Raw genomic sequence first — 21981 nt, 5'->3', positions numbered from 1 at the left:
TAGATAGATAGATAGATAGATAGATAGATAGATAGATAGATAGATAGATAGATAGATAGATAGATAGATAGATAGATAGATAGATAGATAGATAGAATATAAGTGTGTTTTAAGCCTAGATTTAAACAGTTTCACTGAGGTTTCAGATCGAATCTCAGAGGGCAGAGCATTCCACGGCAAAACTCTCTTACAAATGGTATAACTTTGCCTGTTACAACTGTCCCCGTGCAACAATTGTCCATGTGTTACAACGGTACCCGATATCCCTAACGTTTGTAAGCATTGCCCATTATGATTCCCTTCATCCTTTTAAAAGAGAGCATTTCAATTGCAAGTGTGATAGCCAATCCTGAATTGTGGCCCTGGCGGCATCCCATAGGTGGGCGTGACTAACCACTTGTGTTGTGATCATAACGGAAGACGTGAAAGCGATCAAGTAGGTATAGATTCTTCATTGTGCACTCGAAACACGGAGCCGTCAAGAGGTGAAGACAAGCGAATCTAAAGCTGAAGTGGGACAAAAGAGGTCGATTTTTATTTTCACTTTATTCGGGGAGTGTTTCGTCAGTTAGCTTCACAGCTATTCATGCTTGCTAGTCAGGCCCACAGGCTGCTAGGATTTTAACACTTGCCTGCCTATCAACTTTGACCTTATCATGATTTTTTTTTGGCAGATTTCGGTGTTCATTTGTGAGTTAAGACTTTTAAAAAAAATAAAAAACAACACAGATTGTTCACTTTACGGCTACACAGCGCTCAAACTTCCATGACAACTCTGACGTTTTCATTCTATTTAGGTAACATCACGTTCTTAAACGGTCTTCCTTGCCTTGATATCTGGTTCGCAGGGGCTCTTAAAGGGACAGTGTCTAATATACAGTGCCTCCCAGTGGAAAAAAACTTTCATTCAGCAAAAAAACACGACATTGATTTGAATACTAGGCAAAATTAAATGAACTATCATACCAATGGTATTTTTTAGTTAAAAAAAATCGCAGGTCGAGAAATTTATTTTTTTACATAGTCATTGTATAGCCCTTAATCACAAAATTCTTAAAGGGCCGCACAGACTACCATTACAACATCCCCTGATCTGAACCTACATGAGGGCAAGGAAAAACTCAAAATCCTTCTCCCTCAAGCACAAGAAGATAAGAGTATGAGGTCATAGAATATAAGTGGGTTCTAGCCTCCATTTAAACACTTCCACTAAGGTTGCGGGTCACATCTCAGAAGGCAGAGCATTCCACAGCACCAGGGCCTGAATGGAAAACGCTATTAAACCTGTAGATTTCTTCCCAACTATTAAAATCACTATTAGTTGCATAAAAGTAGCAGCTTGCAGTCCTAGATTTTATGGTAGATTCCAGTAAAATGATTTTTCGAATCAGCTAATTTGCTGGAATTTATAGTCTGATATGTAGGCTCTGCTATGGTACAAATTCGGAAGTAGCTTGAGAATCATACTGCGGGGCTATCATTGATTTTAAACATTAGTGTGTGAATTTTGGAGGGACAAGTTGGGATATGTGGGAATACTAAATAGTTTTAACTAAACAAAACAAGAAAGAACAAGGATGCAGTGATCATGATCATGCATAAAAACAGACAACTACATAATGTTCCAACATGAAAGTAGGACAGGAAAGTGAAGTAAAACTCCCCCCAAAATCTATTGGAGGGATCTACACTAAATAGTGAACGTGCCGAATGTGGAAAAATGCAAGTCGTTGCCTACAAAAATTATATCACAGCCGCTGACAAAAACAGAGATGACTCTTCAGATTTTTTAGAGGATTTTAGAAGCTCAAAATGAAACTGTAGTGGAATACCTACCTACTTAGGTCGCCGCCATTTTTGTCTGATATCTTCTTGCTATGCTGTGCTCTGTGGCACTGGTTTTTGATCGCATCAGAAAAAACAGTGCAATCAAGTGGTCAAATATTAGACACTTAGCTTTAAAGGAAAACAAGGAAACTACCTTGATATTTTACAAACAAGCATTACTGAGGTGGTTGACACCAGGGGCGATTTAAGTTTTAGAGCTTTGCGAGTACTGGTGTCTGGCGGGTTAATTTTTTTTGTTTCATTCCACCTAAAGCAGGTATGTCCAAAGTCCGGCCTAGGAGCCAGTTACGGCCTGTGATCCAGTTTTTACTGGTCAGTGGCCTCTGTCATAAAATTGATCATATGTGGCCTGCCAGTAATGTGGACTGCAGTGCACGATTTTGGGGAAAAAAACCTAATTGCAATTTTTCAGACCAGTATTGAAATTTCGATTCGATTTTAAAAGAATTTTCTGTTCTAGTTTTTTTTTGGTATGTACTTAACCCTAAGATGACCTACCAGTGCATACATTTATTCATGAGTGAAGTTGGTAATTAGTGGGGGGAAATAGAATTACTGATAGCATCAGGTAATAAACATGTTTAATAGGGAATACCTGAAATATGAAAATACTACAACTGTTTATTTTCTAAATTTTTGAATAATGACAACCCATAGGGCCATTTTTTAATCCCACTTATACAGTCAAGGGTGGATACTAGTGACATGCTTTAACCCGTCTGCGAGCTGTCATAAGCAAAGAGGTGTCTGAATGATGTCGCGTATCCTTAGAAAATGTATAAAATACTAATGTTTAGTTTTTCAAATGGTGATGAACTTTGACCTGGGACCAGGTAAGGCTTCAGGTGTTGTCCCAGCTGTTTTCCAGCTAAAATGCCCATGCTAAACTCATCTTGCACGTGATTGCAAAAAAAAAAAAAAATTTGTGTCAGAATAAAAATGTACTATTTCTGTGTGTTCTGACCTAGATGGCTAAATGTTAGTAGCACTTGCAGTGATGATTTCAGTTGGGGACAAAACTTGAGAATGTTTCCTTTTAAAAGAGACCAGAAACCGTCCAAATTCTCAAAACGGTTTGACAACAGCATTTAATTTACTTTGGGTACGTCTTGGATTGAGATTTTATGTGAATTTTACAGGATTGTTAAGGGGCTACACTCAAGTGAAAGTGCCCTCTGCTGGGGAGCGTTTTTAGGGTTGCAGTCTATAAATCCTTGAAAAAAAAACAAGATGGCATACGATTACACATTCGCACTACGTCACTTCGCTATGTCCATTAGATTTTGGTTAATCGTGCAGCCCTAGACCGCAGTATAAGATACATTTGTACAAAACATAAATAAATCCCCATTTCATCAGATGACGGCAGTAGCCCTTTTGCCACCTCGCCCTTGGCTTTCTGTGAGAATGTTAGCTCACCCCATTTCCGACATAGTAACTGTAAATTAAATAAAGGAAAGTTGACTGTGAGGGGTGCCGCTTCCAGGACAAGTGGAAATTGGAGTATTTTTTTCCACCAAAATAGTAAACAACTGCGTCTGCCTAATTTGCAGAGACCTTGGCTGTTTTAAAAAACTAACATCAAGAGGCATTGTGAGACAAAACACGCTTACGACAAAATGTTAACTGGAAACAAATTCTGTGAAAAGATAGCAGCACAGCAGCGTTTTTTCGCAAGACCCACGAGTCAAATGAAAATGCTACAAAAGCGAGCTACGAGGCGGCGATGCTGACCGCCTTTCACAGAGGGTGAATTTTTTTTAAAGAATGTTCAAAGAATGCTTGGCTGAATAGTCGGCCCTCACACATTTTCAACTTACTATATCTGGCCCGCTTTCTGAAAAATTTGGACACCCCTGACATAAAGTGATTTAGGACCATTCAACACTGTTCAGGAGTGTCACTTCCCATTTGAGAACATCACATTACACTAATTGGTTTGTAGAAACACTATTGCTATGCCATGTCTAGTTTTTACTAATCTTTTTCTAATAGAGTATGCACACACAAACACATACACATGCAGAAGAAAAAGCTTATTAAATAATGATGCACACATAACTTTAACACACACAACAATCAAGCTAGTCTGATCATTGTTGCATTCAATACTCACTAACATTAACATTCAGCTGAGATACATTTGTCCTTTATGAATGATCAATAAAATAAAACAAAGAAAAAAAACATTAAATGGGTAAATATTAGAATTGTTCATTTTGTCGATAACATCACAGAGAATATTTTTTACAAAGAGATTTAGACGTGGCATTCCAGGATAAACAAGTAATGAAATAAAAATAATATTAAAAAAATCTTAGGATAAACAGGCGAAACATTTTTTGTGGTGGATTGGACGGGAATCAAACCAGAGCCTCCGGCAGAGAAGTAAAATTTCGACCACTGAGGCTCTGAATGCACTGCTTCAAATAGAAAAGTTTCATTTAGTCGGTCTGCTTTTGCCAAGCTGTTTCTCTTTACAGTGGTTGTGTAATTTTTTTCCCCTCATAAGTCTTTTCACATATTCATAAAACTCAAAAGGACCTGTTGTTCAGGAGCCTTTTAAGCCGATGGGTGACACCTTCCCATTTTCCGATCAGTGATTCTCCGATCAATTTTGTTGCTAAATTTGAAGATGCCGTGAACATGCATTTATCCCAAATATCAACAGCTGGCTTTACACTGTCGCGCTTTTTCATCCTGGCTCGAAGAACGTGCAACAGATTAAGCCAGTGGGTCTCAAATAGTGGGGTGGGCCCTCCTGTTGGGGCGCGAGGCTCCGTCAAGGGGGCCATGGGCACATTTTACTTCAGGGAACTTTCTCTTTTTTAACATTCCCAGAATAAAGTGCAATTGCACCCCCACTAGACTAGGGGGCAGTGGCGTTCTCAGTGGCAGTGTTTTGTTTACGTTTAGTCTCTGCGCAGTGCATTAAGCACAGAGTATAAGCATTGAGTATGAAGTGTAGACCCAAAAATGGGCTCGGGGAACTAGAGAAATTCTTCTACTGAGAGGGGGCGTGGCAGAAAATAATTGAGAAGCACTGGATTAAGCAACGATGCGCCAGCCAGACTAGACTAAGTGCGCATATTTAATTACCCTTTTCTTTCTTCCCCTTTTGTGCAATATTCCCAAAGACCTTTAATCAAACGGGCACGGCTGAGGTTATTGAATTAGTTATTTGATTTACTTTCTTCTTGATGTGTAGTTATTTGGCAGTGTTGTGTGTCTTGACCTGCAGCCATTGGAGTAAATCGAAAGGTGAATTTTCTTTTGTTGCTGTTGTGTGTCTGCAGAGTTTTGGTGTGGCCGTATTCCCAGCAGGCAAAATGAGCTTTAAAAGCAGCGGAGGCACAGCCTTGAGCCGCCGCAACTACAGGCTGACTTCTGAAACAGAAAAACCCAAGTCCACTGGTAACACTTTTCACCTGCAGTTGTTGGTCATATCTAAAGCCGTTCTCCCTTTTCTTGGGTAGACAGACACACAAAAAGATAAAGAGATGTACAGTGGAACCTCGCTAGTTCACGGTTCCACTTTTGCCGGTTCAGACCTTCGTGGGTCTAAAAAATATACCTTACCTTCTCAATAAAAGCATTTATTGACTTGACGCCATTGAGCGCGAGCTTATGTCAACTGAGGACACGGTGTGGACACTCTTATTGTGAAGGGGAGGGGGAGGCCCTGACACAATGCTTAGTCATGGTGAGTTACCACCTCACTTTATTATACCAAAAGCTAGCGGTTGTTTGTAATACCTAAACACGGCTAATTGTGTGTGGTTTCGTGTATTTGTTGTAAAAGCCGTTCGATGCCGCTAGCTAAAGTATGTTGTTATTGTCAGAAGGTAGCTCTTTCACTTTCATTAAAATGAGCACAGACCATTTTTTTAACTCCTGTTTCCCAAAACGCTTCACAAACACTCATCAAATATCACATTTTCACTGTTTTTATTTTCAATATGTAATTGTTAGTTTTATCAAGTGATGGCTGCATGTGGTTGACAGCGGTTAATACAATCATACTGAATGGTTCGTAGTGGTTTCGCCGCAGTCCTATTCCGTGTAAATTGATTATGTAAGACATGGCTACACTTGTGTCATGTTTTGGTACATTCAGTTCCAGTGTGAAGAGTTCTGGATGAGTCACCCAATAACTCCTTGCCATCATGCCAGCGATCACTTCGGTTTAATGGCGGGGGGTATACTGTATACCTGTATGCGTTTTTTGGAAGCATTTTTGTAGGGGTGCCGCTATTTCGCAGATTTTCAGTTTTCGCGGGGTGGTCTCGGTCCCCATTAACCGTGATAACCGAGGGATTACTGTATAGTAGGGCTGAAACTAACAAATATATTTTAAGAAGCTATTAATCTGACAATATTTTTTTCTATTCATCTAGGAATCGGATAAAAAACGTTTACTCCTCTTTATTCAAATATTACAATTTTTGTGGATAAATACGAAAATAGTGTACAAAAAAGAATGTTCTACAACAGGGGTCAGCAACCTATGACGCGCGTGCAGGGCAGTGGCACGCAAAGGGTAGGCCAGTGGCACGCAAGCGTGCGGCAAAATAATGATTTCTTTTTTTGGGGCGGTAAAAATGCGCATTTTTTACCTGAAATTTAGACCTTTTCAGTTACGCGCCGTGTTGTTTAGAGGCTTTACGGTTGCGCCCCTCGTCTTTCGCTCCGTTTGTGAGTGCGTGCCTGCGCGGCGTCTAGCAGAGGAGGATTGATCCGTGTTTTAAACCAGCCACGGAAACACCGGTATATTTGCACTGGTGTAAAATGACAGCTCCATTGGATATTAAAAAAATGTGTGAGGCATTAATCTTGGTGTGGCAGACCGATTCACAAGGAAATTTAAAAGTGGCACTCCACACCGAAAAGGTTGCTGACCCCTGTTCTACAATATTAAACAATTTTTGAAAATCAGTGTTTGTAAAATAACAAACAAAAATACATACAAATGTATGTTATACACCTGCAAATATATCTTTTTTTTATAAAGTGCAAAAAAAAAAAGGCATATTTGTTGTTTATGGGACATGAGCTTTTGGAACAAGAAATCATTACAAATCTGAAAACCCAGTGACACATATCAACATTTAAATTCCCAGTGTCAAATAACCTAACAATAAACAGAAATACATACAAATCCAGCTCAGTAGCCTAGATGGTAAGGCGCCCGCTTTGAGACTGGGAGGTCGGTGGTTCGCGCCCCGGCCGAGTCATTCCTAAGACTTAAAAAGTGGTCGGCGGCGCCCTCTGTTGGCTGCGGCTGCATCGGCTCGCTACAACGGGTCAGGTGCGATCGACATTTCGTTCTGTGTACATTGTTACACAGAATGACAATACAAGGAAATTATTATTATTATTATTATTATGCTATACACCTGGTTGAACTACACATTACAGTGACATCAAGTGGTCAAATATTAAAGTTTCCCTTTTAAGAGGATTTAAATACCACAAATGTATGTGTTTGTTAAAAACAATTTTTCACGTAATTTTACGTTGATTTTAAATCAAAGAAATACTTTGGTGATTTTTGTGTGTGTTTGTTTTTTATTCTTGCTGTATAATGATACAATTAGAGATTAACAAGTCATGTTTATTTGTATAGCCTTTAATCACAAGAAGCCTGAAAGGGCTGTTTAGACTACAGACTATTATCACACCATCCACTGATTTGAAACCTACATGACGCCAAGGAAAAACTCAATTATTTGAACACCTGAGAAAATGAATGTTAATATTTGGTACAGTAGCCTTTGTTTGTTATTACAGAGGTCAAACGTTTCCTGTAGTCTTTCACCAGGTTTGCACACACTCCTCCACACAGATTTTCTCTAGATCAGTCAGATTTCTGGGCCGTCGCTAAGAAACACGAAGTTTGAGCTCCCTCCAAAGAGTTTCGATTGGGTTCAGATCTGGAGACTGGGTGGACCATGCTAGAACCTTGATATGCTTCTTAGGGAGCCACTCCTTTGTTTTCCTGGCTGTGTCCTTTAGTTTGTTGTCGTGTTGGAAGACCCAGCCACGACCAATCTTCAATGCTTTGACTCGGGGAAGGAGGTTGTTTCCCAAAATCTTACAATATATGGCCCCAGTCATCCTCTCTTTAATGCAGTGCACTTGTCCTGTCCCATGTGCAGAAAAACGCCCCCAAAGCATAATGCTACCACCCCCATGCATCTGAGTAAGGATGGTGTTCTTCGCATTGTACTCTTCATTCTTCTTCCTCCAAACACGTTTAGTGGAATTATGACCAAAAAGTTCTGTTTTGGTCTCATCTGACCCCAAAACTTTCTTCCATGACTCTTGGGTGTCATCCAAATGGTCATATGCAAACTTAAGACATGTCCTGGTTTAAGCAGGGAATCCTTTCATGCCATGCATGATTTTAAATCATTACGTCTTAGTGTATTCCCTATAGTAACCTTGGAAACGGTGGTCCCATTTCTTTTTAGGTCATTGACCAACTCCTGTCGTGTTGTTCTGGGCTGATTCCTCACCCTTCTTAGAATCATTGAGACTCCACGATTTGATATTTGCATTGGGCTCCCCTCAGATTGAGATTGACCATCATGTTTAGCTTATTCCATTTTCTAATGATTGCTCAAACAGTGGACCTTTTATCACCTAGCTGCTTGGCAATTGTTCTGTGGAAGTGTACAATTCTTTGGTGTCTTTGGAGAGTTCTTTGGTCTTCGCCATGTTACAAGTTAAAGTCTCACTGATTGTATGGGGTGGACAGGTGTCTTTATGCAGCTAACTACCTCAAACGGGTGCATCTGATTCAGGATGATACATAAAGTGCAGATGGTCTTCTAATGGGCAGAATTCTAGATGATACACAGGTGTTCAAATACTTATTTGCATCTATATCACACAAATAAATTGTTAAAAAAATAATGCATTGTGATTTCCGGATTTTTCTTTTTAGTCTATCTCTCTCACAGTGGACATGCACCTACGATGAAAATTTCAGACCCCTCCATGATTTCTAAGTGGAAGAAATGGCAAAATAGCATTGTGATCAAATACTTATTTCCTTCTCTGTAGTTGAGTGTTATCGGCATAGTAATGGAAACTGATATTATACTTTCAGATAATATCACCTAACAGAAGCATATAAATTTTGAAAAGAAGGGGACCAAGTACTGAGTCCTGAAAAATACCACAGGTAACACTAAAAGGCTCAGTGGTCATATCATCATCTGAGAGAACCAATCCATTTATCCAGTCAATCTAGTAAGATATAATGGTCCAGAGTGTCCAAGGCAGCATTGAAGTCCAGCAGCAACAGTGATGAAGCAACAGAGTCCATTGCAAGGAGAAGATTGTTTGTTACTTTAATATTGGCTGTTTCAGTAGAGTGATAAGCCCTGAATCCTGACTGCGTGAATTCAAAAAGATTATTTTCAGACATAAAATCATTCAGTTGCTATGCCACTACTTTTTCCAGTACTTTATCTAATTGGATTCATCAAGAGGGATTCAATAAAATGCCGAATTGGGCGTAGAATCTTGCCTGTTTGCACAGCCCACCACTAACAAGGAATCACCATCATAAAAACTTATATGGTTATATTGTTCTGTCCTGATTATTTATATTTCTTTTAACTCAACTGCCATCCTCTCCGGTGATTTTGCCATCCATCATGGCGCTCATGGGGTATGCAACTTGATGATTTCGCGCAAAAGGTCAATATACACATAAAACAAATTAAACACAGCCCACAGCCATGCCATGTCCTCATTCCCCCTCTCGCCCAATCTTTTCTTCTTGTGCAAGGGTAGTTTTAAATAATTTGAAGTTTCTCCAGGCACTACTGGCACCTCTATTTTTTGGTGGTTGTTGTTAAAGCGAAAACCCTGTTTTGTTTTCTCAGGTGTTGTCAAAGAGAGGCTGCTTAATGACTACTTGAGACACGTCTTCCCTTCCGCCAATCAGACAACACCAGCGTCCCTCAGGTGTCTTGCTAGCTTGTTTGTCCGTCCTTGTGTTTTGAGTCTTTTGTAGGCATTTCATAATAAGAAGCCAAAAGGTGGTAACATTTGTTATCGTTTTTAAACCCTTTTATGCTTGAACGGTTGTGGCTGTTGTGCTGGCTGGCTTGGCTGCGTTGCAGGAAGCCTTTGACCTTCCAAGATCTGGACGCTCACCTGGAAACATTGCTGTCTGAAGAAGTGACCTCTAATGACACACGAGGTATGCCTGCTTTTCACCCTCTTTGTGGTTTATAATAAGCTACTTGCAAATCACACAGATAAGACAGCCTAAGACCGTTAAGACATTTAAAAGTTGTAAAAGCACCTTAAAATGTATCCTGAAACGCACGGGGAGCAAATGAAGTGATTTTAAAACTGGTGCATTGTGATCCCTCCCCCCGGGCACCGCAAGCACATGTGCTGCTGAAACTTGGTAGTAGCTGCAAGCTGGCTATGTTCTTTTTGGGAAGGCTGGGCAGCAGGACATTACAATAATATAAACAAGACGATACAAAAGCATGCATCAGCACCTCTTTTTTCCTGTGAGAGAAGTAGGACACTGGCTACATTCACCCAATTTTAGTTATATTTTAGTTGATATGTGGCTAAAAATTAAGCATTTTTGTGAGTGTTAAACAACATTCTAGTTTTGTTTTAAAAGTGTTGTTTTTTTTTGGTACTGAAGTACAAATGTTTTTTGTGCGTTTGAATATAAATTGTACTGTATTTATTTGCCTGTAATGCCCACTTGTGTGTATCACACACCCTTTATTTTTAAATAACCCCGTAACGTTCTGACGACCTGTTGATCACATATCATTGGAAAGCTTAAACTTTTGGGATTAGAAATATGCTTACCAATTCAAAATTTACTCACCGAAACATCATGCTCAGTCTGAAGTACGATACCCAAAAACTACGAAGCTGCCTTATCAATTACATCCCCTGGCTGTCAACAAATGAGATGCATGTCTGCAAAAATGGCTTTGTTACATCCAAGACAGTCCCGAGAAAAACGTTGTAAAATATTTACCGGTACTCTAAAACACACAACAATACGGACAGATTTAAAAAAAAAAAAAAAAAAAAAAAAGAGACAAAAAGCTTTTTTGCATCATTGGAACTTCCTTGTTGTAATCAGTTTGTTTTGCCACATAACTTCCGTTTACCAATAAACAGACTTGTAAATCAATTTCCAATATTCCAATATAGCCGTTAGCCTCTGTCATTTTGTTTGACACCAAACCAAGTTTTCTTTTACGGTCCACAGCCAGCATTAGCCTATAAGGGCCTGTATTGAGAAAACTTGGATCGCCTTTTTAGCTTCGAATATCTTTCGAATAACCGATTCAAATGATGATTGACTCAATGTTTAGCCAATAAAATTATTAAAATAAATGTATGCCATTTTCTAGGGGTGTTTTCAAATCAGAGCCATAAAAAAACATGCGTATATATGCAACCTGGGAACAATTTTAACGTGTGATGATTTATTTGACTTCTGAGAGAAGTCAAACATTGACAACTCTTTCACAATGCCTAAAGAATTGGCCAAAGTAAAATACATATTTTCAAGGTTTTAGTGTTGTAAACAGGTAATCTCCAAAAGGCCATTTTGGAAACTCTTAAACCTACCCTTAGAAAAATGTGTAAAATGTTGTGATTACATTTGACAAGGTACCAGGTAAGGCTTCAAGCTATTGTCTCACATGTTTTTCAGCCAAGAAAAAAAAAATAATTCAGGCAAGAATAAAAACCTTCTATTTCTCCGATTACTCAATGTTAGAAGAACTTGCGAGGGATTATTTGAGTTTGGGACAACAACCTCCAGAGTTTTACCTTTCAAAACAGACCAAAACCATCCATATTCTCAGAATGTTTTAAGAATAGCATTCAATTTACTTTCGGTACGTCTTGGATTGGGATTATAGACACATTTTACAGGAACGTTAAGGGGTTAAAAATTGGTCTGTCAAACTTAGCATTGTAAGTGTCAAGCGTTGTTGAATATGCGTGGCAAAGATAAAATTATTTATTAACAACGTATATGAAATTTACTATGTATTGATTTATTGTCCTTCAAAGTCTGATTCATCATCAGATATACATTCATTTCCCTTGTCAAGCCAAGCCAAGTCATGTTTATTTGTATAGCCCTTAATCACAAGGAGTCTCAAAGGGCTGCACAGACCAGGTTATTGCAAACCACAGGTTATTATTACACCATCCCCTGATCTAAAACCTACATGAGGGCAAGGAGAAACTCAAACACCTCAACATGAGGAAAATTAAGAAACCGTGAGAAGGAACCGCACATGAGATAATCCCCCTTCCAGGATGACCAGGTTGCAATGGATGTTGCAATAAAAAATAATACACAGATATTGTCAATATGAAATAAACCTGTTGGTCATTCATAAGCTTGAGAGTAGAAGTGTGTTTTAAATCTAGATTCAAACAGTTCCACTGAGGTTGTAGATCGAATCTCAGAGGGCAGAGCATTCTACAACACCGGGGCCCGAATGGAGAACGCTCTCTAACGTTGCTGTTCTCTTCTTGGCTCTTGGGATCTCTAGTAGACCAGCATTTTCAGAGCGAAGGCCCCGGACCGGAACATCGGGGGAAATTACATCTGGAAGATATGCATGATTTTGTGTACTACCAACAGAACCTTAAAATCACATCTTAAGCTAACAGGGAACCAATGCAGGTTAGCTAAAATCAGGGTAATGTGACCAAACTTTCTTGTCTTGGTTAAAAGCCTCTCTGCAGCATTTTGTACCAGCTGCAGGCTTGATTTTGGACTTCAAGAGACCGGAGAGTAATACATTACAGTAATCTAGACTGGAGGTAAAAAACGCATGAATGATAATCTCCGCATCAGACTGGGACAGCCTAGCGCGAGTTTTAACAATACTGCAAAAATGGAAAAAAAGCGGTTCTAGTAATATTTTTAACGTGTGTTTGGAAGGACAGATTCGGGTCAAATGTGACGCCTAAATTTTTGACTGAATCACTCTGGGTGATATTACATTTGTCAATGTTCAGAGCAGTTTTTAAGAATATGTCACGACATTTAGATGGACCAATAATTTACATTCCGGTCTTTTCAGAGTTGAGGCACAAGAAGTTGAGTGACATCCATCTTTTTATCCCGGCGAGGCAGGCCTCCAAATTTCCAGTTTAGTGAGGCAGATTCCTCCATCGGAAAATATAGTTGAGTGTCAGCTGCGTGGCAATGGAAACTGATATTATACTTGCGAATAATATGCTGAAAAGAAGCGGGCCAAGTACTGAAACCTGCGGAACACCACAGGTAACACTAAATGGCTCAGATGTCATTTCACCATATTTAACACAATGTGTCCTATCTGAGAGGTAGGATCTGAACCATAAGAGGACCGTTCCTGAGAAACCATTTTCCAACCGGTCTAGTAAGATATTATGGTCCACAGTGTCCAAGGCAGCACTAAGGTCCAGCAGGAGCAACAGTGATAAAGCGCCGGAGTCCACTGCCAGGGCTGTCTCAGTAGAGTGATGAGCCCTGATTTAAGAGTACCATTAAAAAAGATTGCTTAGGCAAATGATTTGGGACGAAGAGGGAACTGAAGAAGGTGGTTGGAGTGGCAGGTGAACTTAGAAAAGGGGGGAATTGAAGAAGGAGCTCCTGGGAGGAGAAACTTGTTGTTTTGGCGAGGGAAAGTCTTCAGGCATCATGCCGCATCAGCAACGTAAGGTGCGAGCCTGGCATATTTATAGTAGAAGTGGCTAATTGTCTTATTGGTATCAAAAGTAACACTGGTCCATTATACAAAATGTCAGTCAACATTGTCATCCTTGTGACACAGATGCTGAGGTTGATGGTCGCTTAGGTCCTCAACCTGTGGTTTTGGACCATACCGGTGGCTTTGAGGGTCTTCTTTTTGTGGATGATGACCTGCTTGGGGTAGGTTTTTCTTCAAACCAGCTACACATTTGGCTGCATAGACCTTGAGCTCTTTCTTCAGGTGATCGGCCATAGCAATTTCAGCTCCATCCGGGCCACCACCTGCGTTTTCGAAGGTTAGGCAAACCTTTTCAACTTAATTTGTCTGAAACACCAATCGAATCCCTGTGTTAACATTTAAAACTTATCCCATTATTTATGACCAAAAGTATCTTTGTAACAAACTTTGTGTCATCAATGATGTAAAATTTGTCTTTCATCACCACCCTCAGACACTAGGCATGAGGTTCTTCTGGATAAGGAACGGAATACAGTGGTGCATATCTCATCAGTCACTGGTCAGCCATACTGAGTCACACACATGCATTTTCGGTCAAGTCACGTTTATTGGTATAGCCCTTATTCACAAAAAGTCTCAAAGTTCTTCATAGACTACCATTATTAGTAGAATATCTGAAATAACAAAAAGGTAAACAATGAATAACTCGTTTGCAGTGAATTATTTCAATATTACAACAGCATCATTAGAATTTGCAACATAAATCATTTGACAGTATGAATTTATCAACATTTATCAAACTGATTTTTCAACTAATCTTAATATTATTTTTAAACTTTTCATGACAGAAATGACCATAAATGTACTCCTGAATTGTTGGTCGTTGTAATAAAAATAATATTGTAGCTGCCCAAATAAAGTTAGGAAGATATATGTAATATTTGTGCAAATATCGAAATGTACTTTAAAAAAAAGTTTTTATACGTTTAAAACACATTTAAAGACAACAATACATTCTGTTTTAGTGAGGGGAGTTTGGGCGCAAGTGGAATAACGAAATCCAGGCTAACTGAACAAGCACAGCTTGATCTAGTCATATTGGCTTAATCAGTTGCATGTTTGCTGAGCCAGAATGACAAGGCGTGGCTATGTCAAGCGTGCCAAAGAAATTGTGGAAATTCGTTTACGGTATCCTCAAGCAAACCCCCAGGCAAAAAAGACAGAATATAATCTGTTCAGTTCATAAGGCAAGTCTACCAGGTAAAGTGTCTGGAAATTCGTGAGCTGGTATTTAATAAGTTTTCTCGTTTCGAAGAACAGTCTCTGAGTGCTGTAGAATTTTACTGGGTGACGTAACATTCATCCTTGGGTGGATAAGCTTACTCATTTAAATTTAAGAGTGTTCTGACAAAGGTCTAGAACATATGTAAAGGCACCACTCAAATACATGGACAATTATAAAGTGTAATAACTACAACAAAATTATTAATTTGATGATTTAAATATTCAAACTGATATAACTAGAAAACTAATATATATATATATATATATATATATATATATATATATATGCAGTGATGTTTTTTTTTTTTTCCTAATTTACCAGTCGCTTTGTTGATAACTTTGCGCTTTGTATGCAGGCAAGTGGGCCTATGAGGTTCTCATCTCCTCGCAAGGTCTGATGCAAATTGGTTGGTGCACACTCAACTGCCGCTTCAATCAGGAGGTGATTGCTGACACTCCAGCCGCTATCTCGCCATGTTTACTGACTGCTTTTGTCTGCTGCATCGTTAGGAGGGCGTGGGCGATACGCCCGACTCATATGCCTTCGACGGAAATCGAGTGCGCAAGTGGAACGTGGTCACCACAAACTATGGCAAGGTGAGTAACATGGAGCCGTAAATGGAACGGTTGCAATGGCGTGGCGTTGTTGTTTGTGCGATTGCAGTCTTGGGCAGCAGGCGACATCGTCAGCTGTCTGATCGACCTGGACGAACTCACTATCACCTTCTGCCTGTAAGTCGAATGTGATCTTCATGTTATGTTGGCACTGATGGCTAGGAGAGGCGGGATGGCGGAATTTGCATTTATTGCTTGTATCCCTGTATGACCAATGATTACTTAACGTAATGCACAAAATGACTTAAAAAGGGGGAAGAAAAATAAAGCAAATAAAGGCTGTACCTCAGGAGGTAAAGCGCTCGTCTTGGGATCAAGAGGTTGCAGGTTCGATTCCCAGCTCTTCAGTCTTATACAGTGGAACCTCGGTTTTTGAACGCCTCTCAGTTCGAACAAATGGGTTCTCGACCAAAAATTTCGAGAAATTCTTGCTTCGCTTTTCATTCAAAAAATCTAAGTTCGAACGCCAGTACGCTAGGGTGCGATGCTGAGCGGCGTACGGGTGTAGATTTCCCCCCACCCCTCGTGAAGAACTGTTATGACGTGCGCGCGCACTTCTTTTTGCTTTCGCTTTAGATATCGGTGAACGGAGTGTTTTAGCCCCTAATTATGCCTCAGAAGAAGGTCTGTGCAAGCAGCAAAGTTGCTACAGGTGAAAAAAGAAGGGTAGTGCGTACAACTATTGCATTTAAGAAAGAAATAATAGCAAAATATGGAGAAGGTGTGCGAGTTTCCCTTCTTTCGAGGGAATAGAGCATGGCTTCTGCAGACCTTCACAAAGGTAAGAAATCCTATTCATAATTCTTTTCTTTATCTTTTAACCGCTCACCACTTTTTGTGGAGACCCGGGTGCTAAATATCGTGTAAACGACCTGATTTTTTTAGTTGTACACGTTCATGTTAGCGTAATCTTTCGTACGGAAGATTACGCTAACGCGAACGTACGATTAGCCTGGGTTAGCTTCATGTTTACGTTCATGGTAAGCATTCAGGGCAGGGGTCATCATTAATTGATTTTTGGAAAAAAAATTAATATTTAAGTGCGAAAAAATTAAAAATTAATTTTTTTGCGGCAAGGCCAATTAATGGGTATTTATAGGATTTCTAGCCATTAATTGGTAATTTAATGGTATACTAGCTGTGTCAATATGGTCGAACAAACTGGTCCCTTTAATCTTTACTTTTAGTACAAAAAATATCTTCTGAGTTATTGGTGATCACATCAGCTACCGTCATGTTGGGGCTTGTTTTATAATTATAATTTGTCGATTCCTCCTAAGTTAATATGCGAATTGTCGGAACACTAACTGAGGTTAGATGAACAGTGAATGATAGAACATTCACGCCAACATTATCATGCGCAGTAAGACACCTTAGTAATAAGAGGTTTTGCTATTTATTACACATTCATTTATGAACAAAAATGTGTACAACATAGAAACATCGGAGATAGTGAAAATGTTAGAGATTTTCATTAGATGAAACGATGTGGAAAACAAATTCGCTGTCCCAGAAGCGGTTGTTAGAAAACAAAAAAAGTTGGGCTTCTAGGCAATTTGTTGACAAGTTGTACCGTTCATCCGCATAGGCACGTCCGGCAGCACTGAAAAAGCGTTCTACTATGTTGGAAGTTGGCAGTATAAATGTTGTATCGATAAATTGATCAAAGGTGGGCAGCATCATGTTCAGGCGGCGCCGTTTTATCAAATTTTGGCCGAAGGCCATATCCGATGACTCATCTATTGGACTTTCATCGACCGGTGCAGTTTCGGTGACTTTGAGAGCCTCCACTGCTTGACGCTCTTTTGCCGTAAGTTGACCATGTTTTTGGTTTTGAATTTTCATAATAGCCCTCTCAAACATAGGCGCTTATACGATTTCGGCGTCAGGGCTGAGGTGATGGGCCATGGCAGGATGGGACGACATTGCAACATCAAAGAGGTACCTCGCCTCTGCGACTGTCAGATCTTCTTGCTGCAAAGTAAGCGTCAAAGAATCCAACTTGGCCAAATCACCGTTGAGTTGAGTGAGTTTATGAACATCCGCTGCGTTGAGAAGTAAATCCATCACCCTTGGGTCGGTGGTGAAAACTTCTTTTGCAAGAATTTTCTGCAGCTCGAAGAACCTGCGCACCATCTTTGCCGTGCTTGACCACCATGTCTCATTTCTCGTCAACGGTCGAAGGTCTGTGTACTCATCCAGTAGTGCACTAAGCGTGCTGTATCTCAGGCGAGCCATCAAGGAGTTCAACTTACGGAGTACCTTAAAAAAGTAAAAGCAGGAAATAAGAAATATGCTAAATTTGAGCAGCTTAAAATCGCCTTGCGTAAAATTCCTTTGATAGAAGGCGTGGCCGCGTGGGGTATGTGAAAAAAATATTGTGGAACCGCTGTGACAGAGTGCACTCTGTCTTCAATATAGATATTGTGAGATATAAGTAAGCAGCATAGAAAAGAAGTTCACCTTTTCGTAGGGCTTCAAGAGTTCTTTGACAGCGAGGTTGAAGCGATGGGAGGCGCAGCCGACCAGAGGAACATTGCACTGCTTTGCAATGGCTTTGTTCACCTTGCAGTTGTCGCCACAAAGCGCCACCACGGTGGCCATAGACTTGCCGTACCTGCTAAGGATGTCTTCGATGAACACCAGGTGGTTTTCAGCCGTCTGTGCCTTGGGATCCAAAAGTGTTGAGAAGCCGAGGAGAGCACTTTCCCGACCGCGTGGGCTTATATACGAGGCGAAAACGGCAACGTAATAATCGGAAGAACAAGTCCATCCGTCGAATACCACCGCGAATCGGGATGGCAGATCGAAGGCGATTTTCTGTCGCACACCCTGTGTCACCAAGGCCAAATACTTCTTTAAGGTGTTTGTGCAGATTGGCTCCGTATTGCTGATGTCCCTGATGGTAGGCCGATCAACAACATTGAAAGGCTCCAGGTCGATACAAACCAACCGCAGCCACTTGAAGATTCGTATTCCTTTTCGGCAAACGGTTAAAGGTGACGACAGGAAATTTTCTATCGATCCAGGATTGGATGACTCCTGCTTCTTTGCATCACTTTCTTTCTGCAAGTGCTGACTTTTAATGTGGCTTTCCAAATTGCTCCAACCGGTGTTGCGCCGTTGGATGCGCTCGGCGCCACATGAGCAGCGCCATTTGCCGTTGACGACATCAATCTGTGTGAAGTACTCTCTAACCATTTTTTCCTTCGGTCCCATAACCGTGCGAAGATTACAATTAATACAGCGTAATAGTAGTGGTGTACAACATGTGCGTATGTGCATCCACGACGTACGTGCTTGAGGCAAAACGTGAGCTAATCAACAAGCCCGATTTTGTCCCGACCAATAAAAAGCTGCTTTGCAACCACACTATGTACGTACAGCTACCGTGTTTCCCCGAATATAAGGCCGGCCTTACTTCAAAATCATCGTCAAAAATTGAGGTTTTGAAATAAAAATATGTGCAAAAGTAATAAATTTTCGCTAAAAATTTCTTAGAAAAGCATTGCCGTTGTTAAATAACGTTGATATCTACGGTTTTCATAGGTAATATGAGCCTCTTATTTGCAGGAAGGTTGAATTTCATTTCTCATAAAAAGCTGGGCCTTATAATGGGGGAAACACGGTAGCTTACGCGTATGCATGCACTGTCCCGATTGTGTGTGTATGTGCCCTTGACCGCATACGAAATGCTCGCGCGGCGAGAAAATTTGCACGTTTGTTGACGCAATCGACTAACAAAAAACCCGAATATTTTCGCAATTAATGGGTCGCAAACTCACAATAATTGCTAATTATTTAAATTTTGCAATAAATGGATTTATGAATTTAAGCAACCATTCCATTAATTTTTCGCAATTAATGGCATTAATTTTTCACCAATCATTTATTGCTGACCCCTGATTCAGGGTGTTGGAACAGATTAAAACGATTTTACATTACTTTTAATGGCAAAAACGATTTTCGGTGATTGAACAAATTGGTTTTCGGACAGGGTTCTGGAACGGATTATGGTCGAGAACCAAGGTTCCACTGTATGTTGAAGTGTCCTTCAGTAAAACATTGAATCCCTAACTTCCCCGATAAGCACGTAGTTGCCTTGCATGGCTGACGGTGCTAATCAGTGTTGAGTGTGTGTGAATGGGAATATCTGAAGCACATTGTAAAAGCGCTTTGTGGGGTCTTCATTGACTTGAAAATCGCTGTATAAATGCAGACCATTTACATTTACAAAAAAACAAAATAAAAAATACCAAAAGAAAAGAAAGGAAAAAAGGAGAAAATCATGGAAAAGCAGGAAAAAAGAGAAAGTTATGGAAGTAACAACTAAAAGGAAACAAGAGGGAAAAAAGATAAAAGGCAGGAAAAATTTAATAAAAAGCTAGGAAAAAGGAAATAAAAAGCTACAAAATAGAGAAAAAGGGGTAAAAAGTAAAGAAGAATTGATGGGGGTCATTTTGATTGCTTGTGTTTTACATTCAAATAATTTGTGAAATATTTGAAAATTATTTACTTTATACTGTTTGATTGTTTCATGATATTTTTGTGGGGTGTTGCAATGTTCAATAAAAAAGGATTTAAAGAAAATGTAAAATACTTTATTAAGGCGCCCTCTGCCGAACCAAAGTGATACTTCATCCCAATAACTTACCTACGAAATGCTATGCACTTATTTGCGATCATTTAACGTGCTTAGTGTTTCATAAATTGTGCGGCATAACGAAACAATGAGAAAATAAGTTCCAATGCTTTTAGTAAACAATTTTGAACTATTTCATCAATTTGGTTGCAGCCCTTCTGTGTTTAGCCCTCTTTTTATGATGGAGGCGCCGGCGTCCCAGTTTAACAAGGGCTATTTAAATTATCAAAACTCCGTGACTGTTATAAAATCTTTTTAACAACTCAAGCAGCAACTTCCCACAATGGTATTTCATAATCGCAGACAAGAAATGACAAAGATGGGTCATAAAAAGGAATGCATTCTTTTAAGCATTTTTTTGCAATCTGTAAACAATAAAATAAAAACATTTGAATCATTTGCAAATTTATTAGTTTTGATTGTCAAAGGGGCAATTGATTGGGTCATATATGATGTTGGTCTCTGTCTCTAGGAATTGCTTTAGCAACTACTACACAGGCCCATGCATCCTGGTCATGGAAGTTGACCATAAATGGACAACTGCGAGAGCAAGATTTAATTTTCTTTTGTATATATATTCTTAACGGTTCTTATTTTCATTTTATTGTCCTACAATGTATTCATGTTCAGTTGCAGTCTACACTTAATTATAATCCTGAAAAATCCATGTCTGTTTTTTGTTTTGTCTTTCATTTTAAACTGTTATTACATTATCTTGGCACAAATGTATGGTAAACATTGCTGGATATTGAAAGTTTGGGTTTTCAATGAAAAGGGCCAAAGTAACCACTGATAAAGATTTATAATGCCTTAATGTTTAAAATAACACAAAGAGTCTTGGTGGCCTGTACGATATTTGGTTAATATAGGGCTTTTAACGTCTTAAAACGGTGTGGTTGACATTTCTGTCATCATAGTTTGCTTGCCATCACAGTGCCTGTTTCTGACTGCTGTCACGTGTGCAGGAATGGCCAATCACTGGGTACAGCGTTCACTGACATCAAAATCGGTCCAGGCATCGCCTACTTCCCTGCCATCAGCCTCTCATTCAAAGAATCTGTGGCCTTCAACTTTGGCAGCCGGCCGCTCAGATATCCTATTTTCAACTTTATTTGTATTTATCTTGCTAGCCCCTTTGGCTTAGTCCTTAACACCTGCGGTCACATACCCATCCAATGGCTACATGCCCCTGCAGGACCCTCCTGCTGCAGACCTAATCAAGGCTCACAAGCTGCTTGGCTTTGTCAAGAATGTCCTGTCAACGTGCATCGATGTTCAGGTCTCTCACCGCACGCACACACACGCACACACACTTTAATGTGACTGTTGCTAGCATCTTCAATACAAATTTACAAGACACATTAACAAATCAAATCGTCATGCACAAAAAGATACTGTAGACATATTTGCATTTATGGCAATGCTATTCTTTTCTATATCGTTCCAATTTAAGTGTATCCAAAGCCACAGCTACGCAGTAGACCAGGGGTCTCTTTCCATGTGCACATCTGGCTCGGAGACGTGGCCCGTTCGGCTGACCGGATCTCTCTGACCACTTCCGGTTTCAGTAGCTGCATTTATTGAAAAGTCACGCATGCGCAGTGGACTTTTAAGGAGATTAGACACAATGTAAATTTTATGTTGGTGTTGTGTTCATAGTAGTCTATAATGTTTTAAATCATGGCCGCATGTATTCAACATTTGTCACTTTCAATGCTTAGAGTTTAAGAAAAAGTCAAACAAAATATTATACTGATTTTTAACCAAAATTAGGAACGTGCGTTATACACAAATAAGTACTGTATTTCCTTGACACCTTCTCATCCTTATATACCCTGACTCGTTTTCATGCCTGTTTATAAGGCTTTC

General features: G+C 39.7%; 1 protein-coding gene across 1 annotated transcript in view; it reads left to right on the top strand.

Moving 5' to 3' along the window:
* Positions 1 to 361: 361 nt before the first annotated feature.
* rnf123 (ring finger protein 123) overlaps positions 362 to 21981 on the top strand; it is an 89492-nt gene continuing 67872 nt past the window's right edge. Inside the window, exons 1-11 of the mRNA XM_088337411.1 lie at positions 362 to 526; positions 5145 to 5262; positions 9747 to 9828; positions 9987 to 10066; positions 13695 to 13792; positions 13854 to 13908; positions 15212 to 15297; positions 15366 to 15452; positions 15520 to 15587; positions 21078 to 21206; positions 21280 to 21391. Coding sequence (XP_088193537.1) covers positions 5178 to 5262; positions 9747 to 9828; positions 9987 to 10066; positions 13695 to 13792; positions 13854 to 13908; positions 15212 to 15297; positions 15366 to 15452; positions 15520 to 15587; positions 21078 to 21206; positions 21280 to 21391 — 882 coding nt within the window. The 5' untranslated portion in view covers positions 362 to 526; positions 5145 to 5177. The remainder of the gene's footprint in view (positions 527 to 5144; positions 5263 to 9746; positions 9829 to 9986; positions 10067 to 13694; positions 13793 to 13853; positions 13909 to 15211; positions 15298 to 15365; positions 15453 to 15519; positions 15588 to 21077; positions 21207 to 21279; positions 21392 to 21981) is intronic.

The sequence above is a fragment of the Urocampus carinirostris genome, chromosome 6 (genome assembly GCF_059441175.1).
Source record: "Urocampus carinirostris isolate Australia breed hairy pipefish chromosome 6, RoL_Ucar_1.0, whole genome shotgun sequence".
Taxonomy (NCBI): Eukaryota; Metazoa; Chordata; class Actinopteri; order Syngnathiformes; family Syngnathidae; genus Urocampus; species Urocampus carinirostris.
Note: the sequence above shows the minus strand (reverse complement) of the source record. Positions and strands in the feature narration are given on the sequence as shown.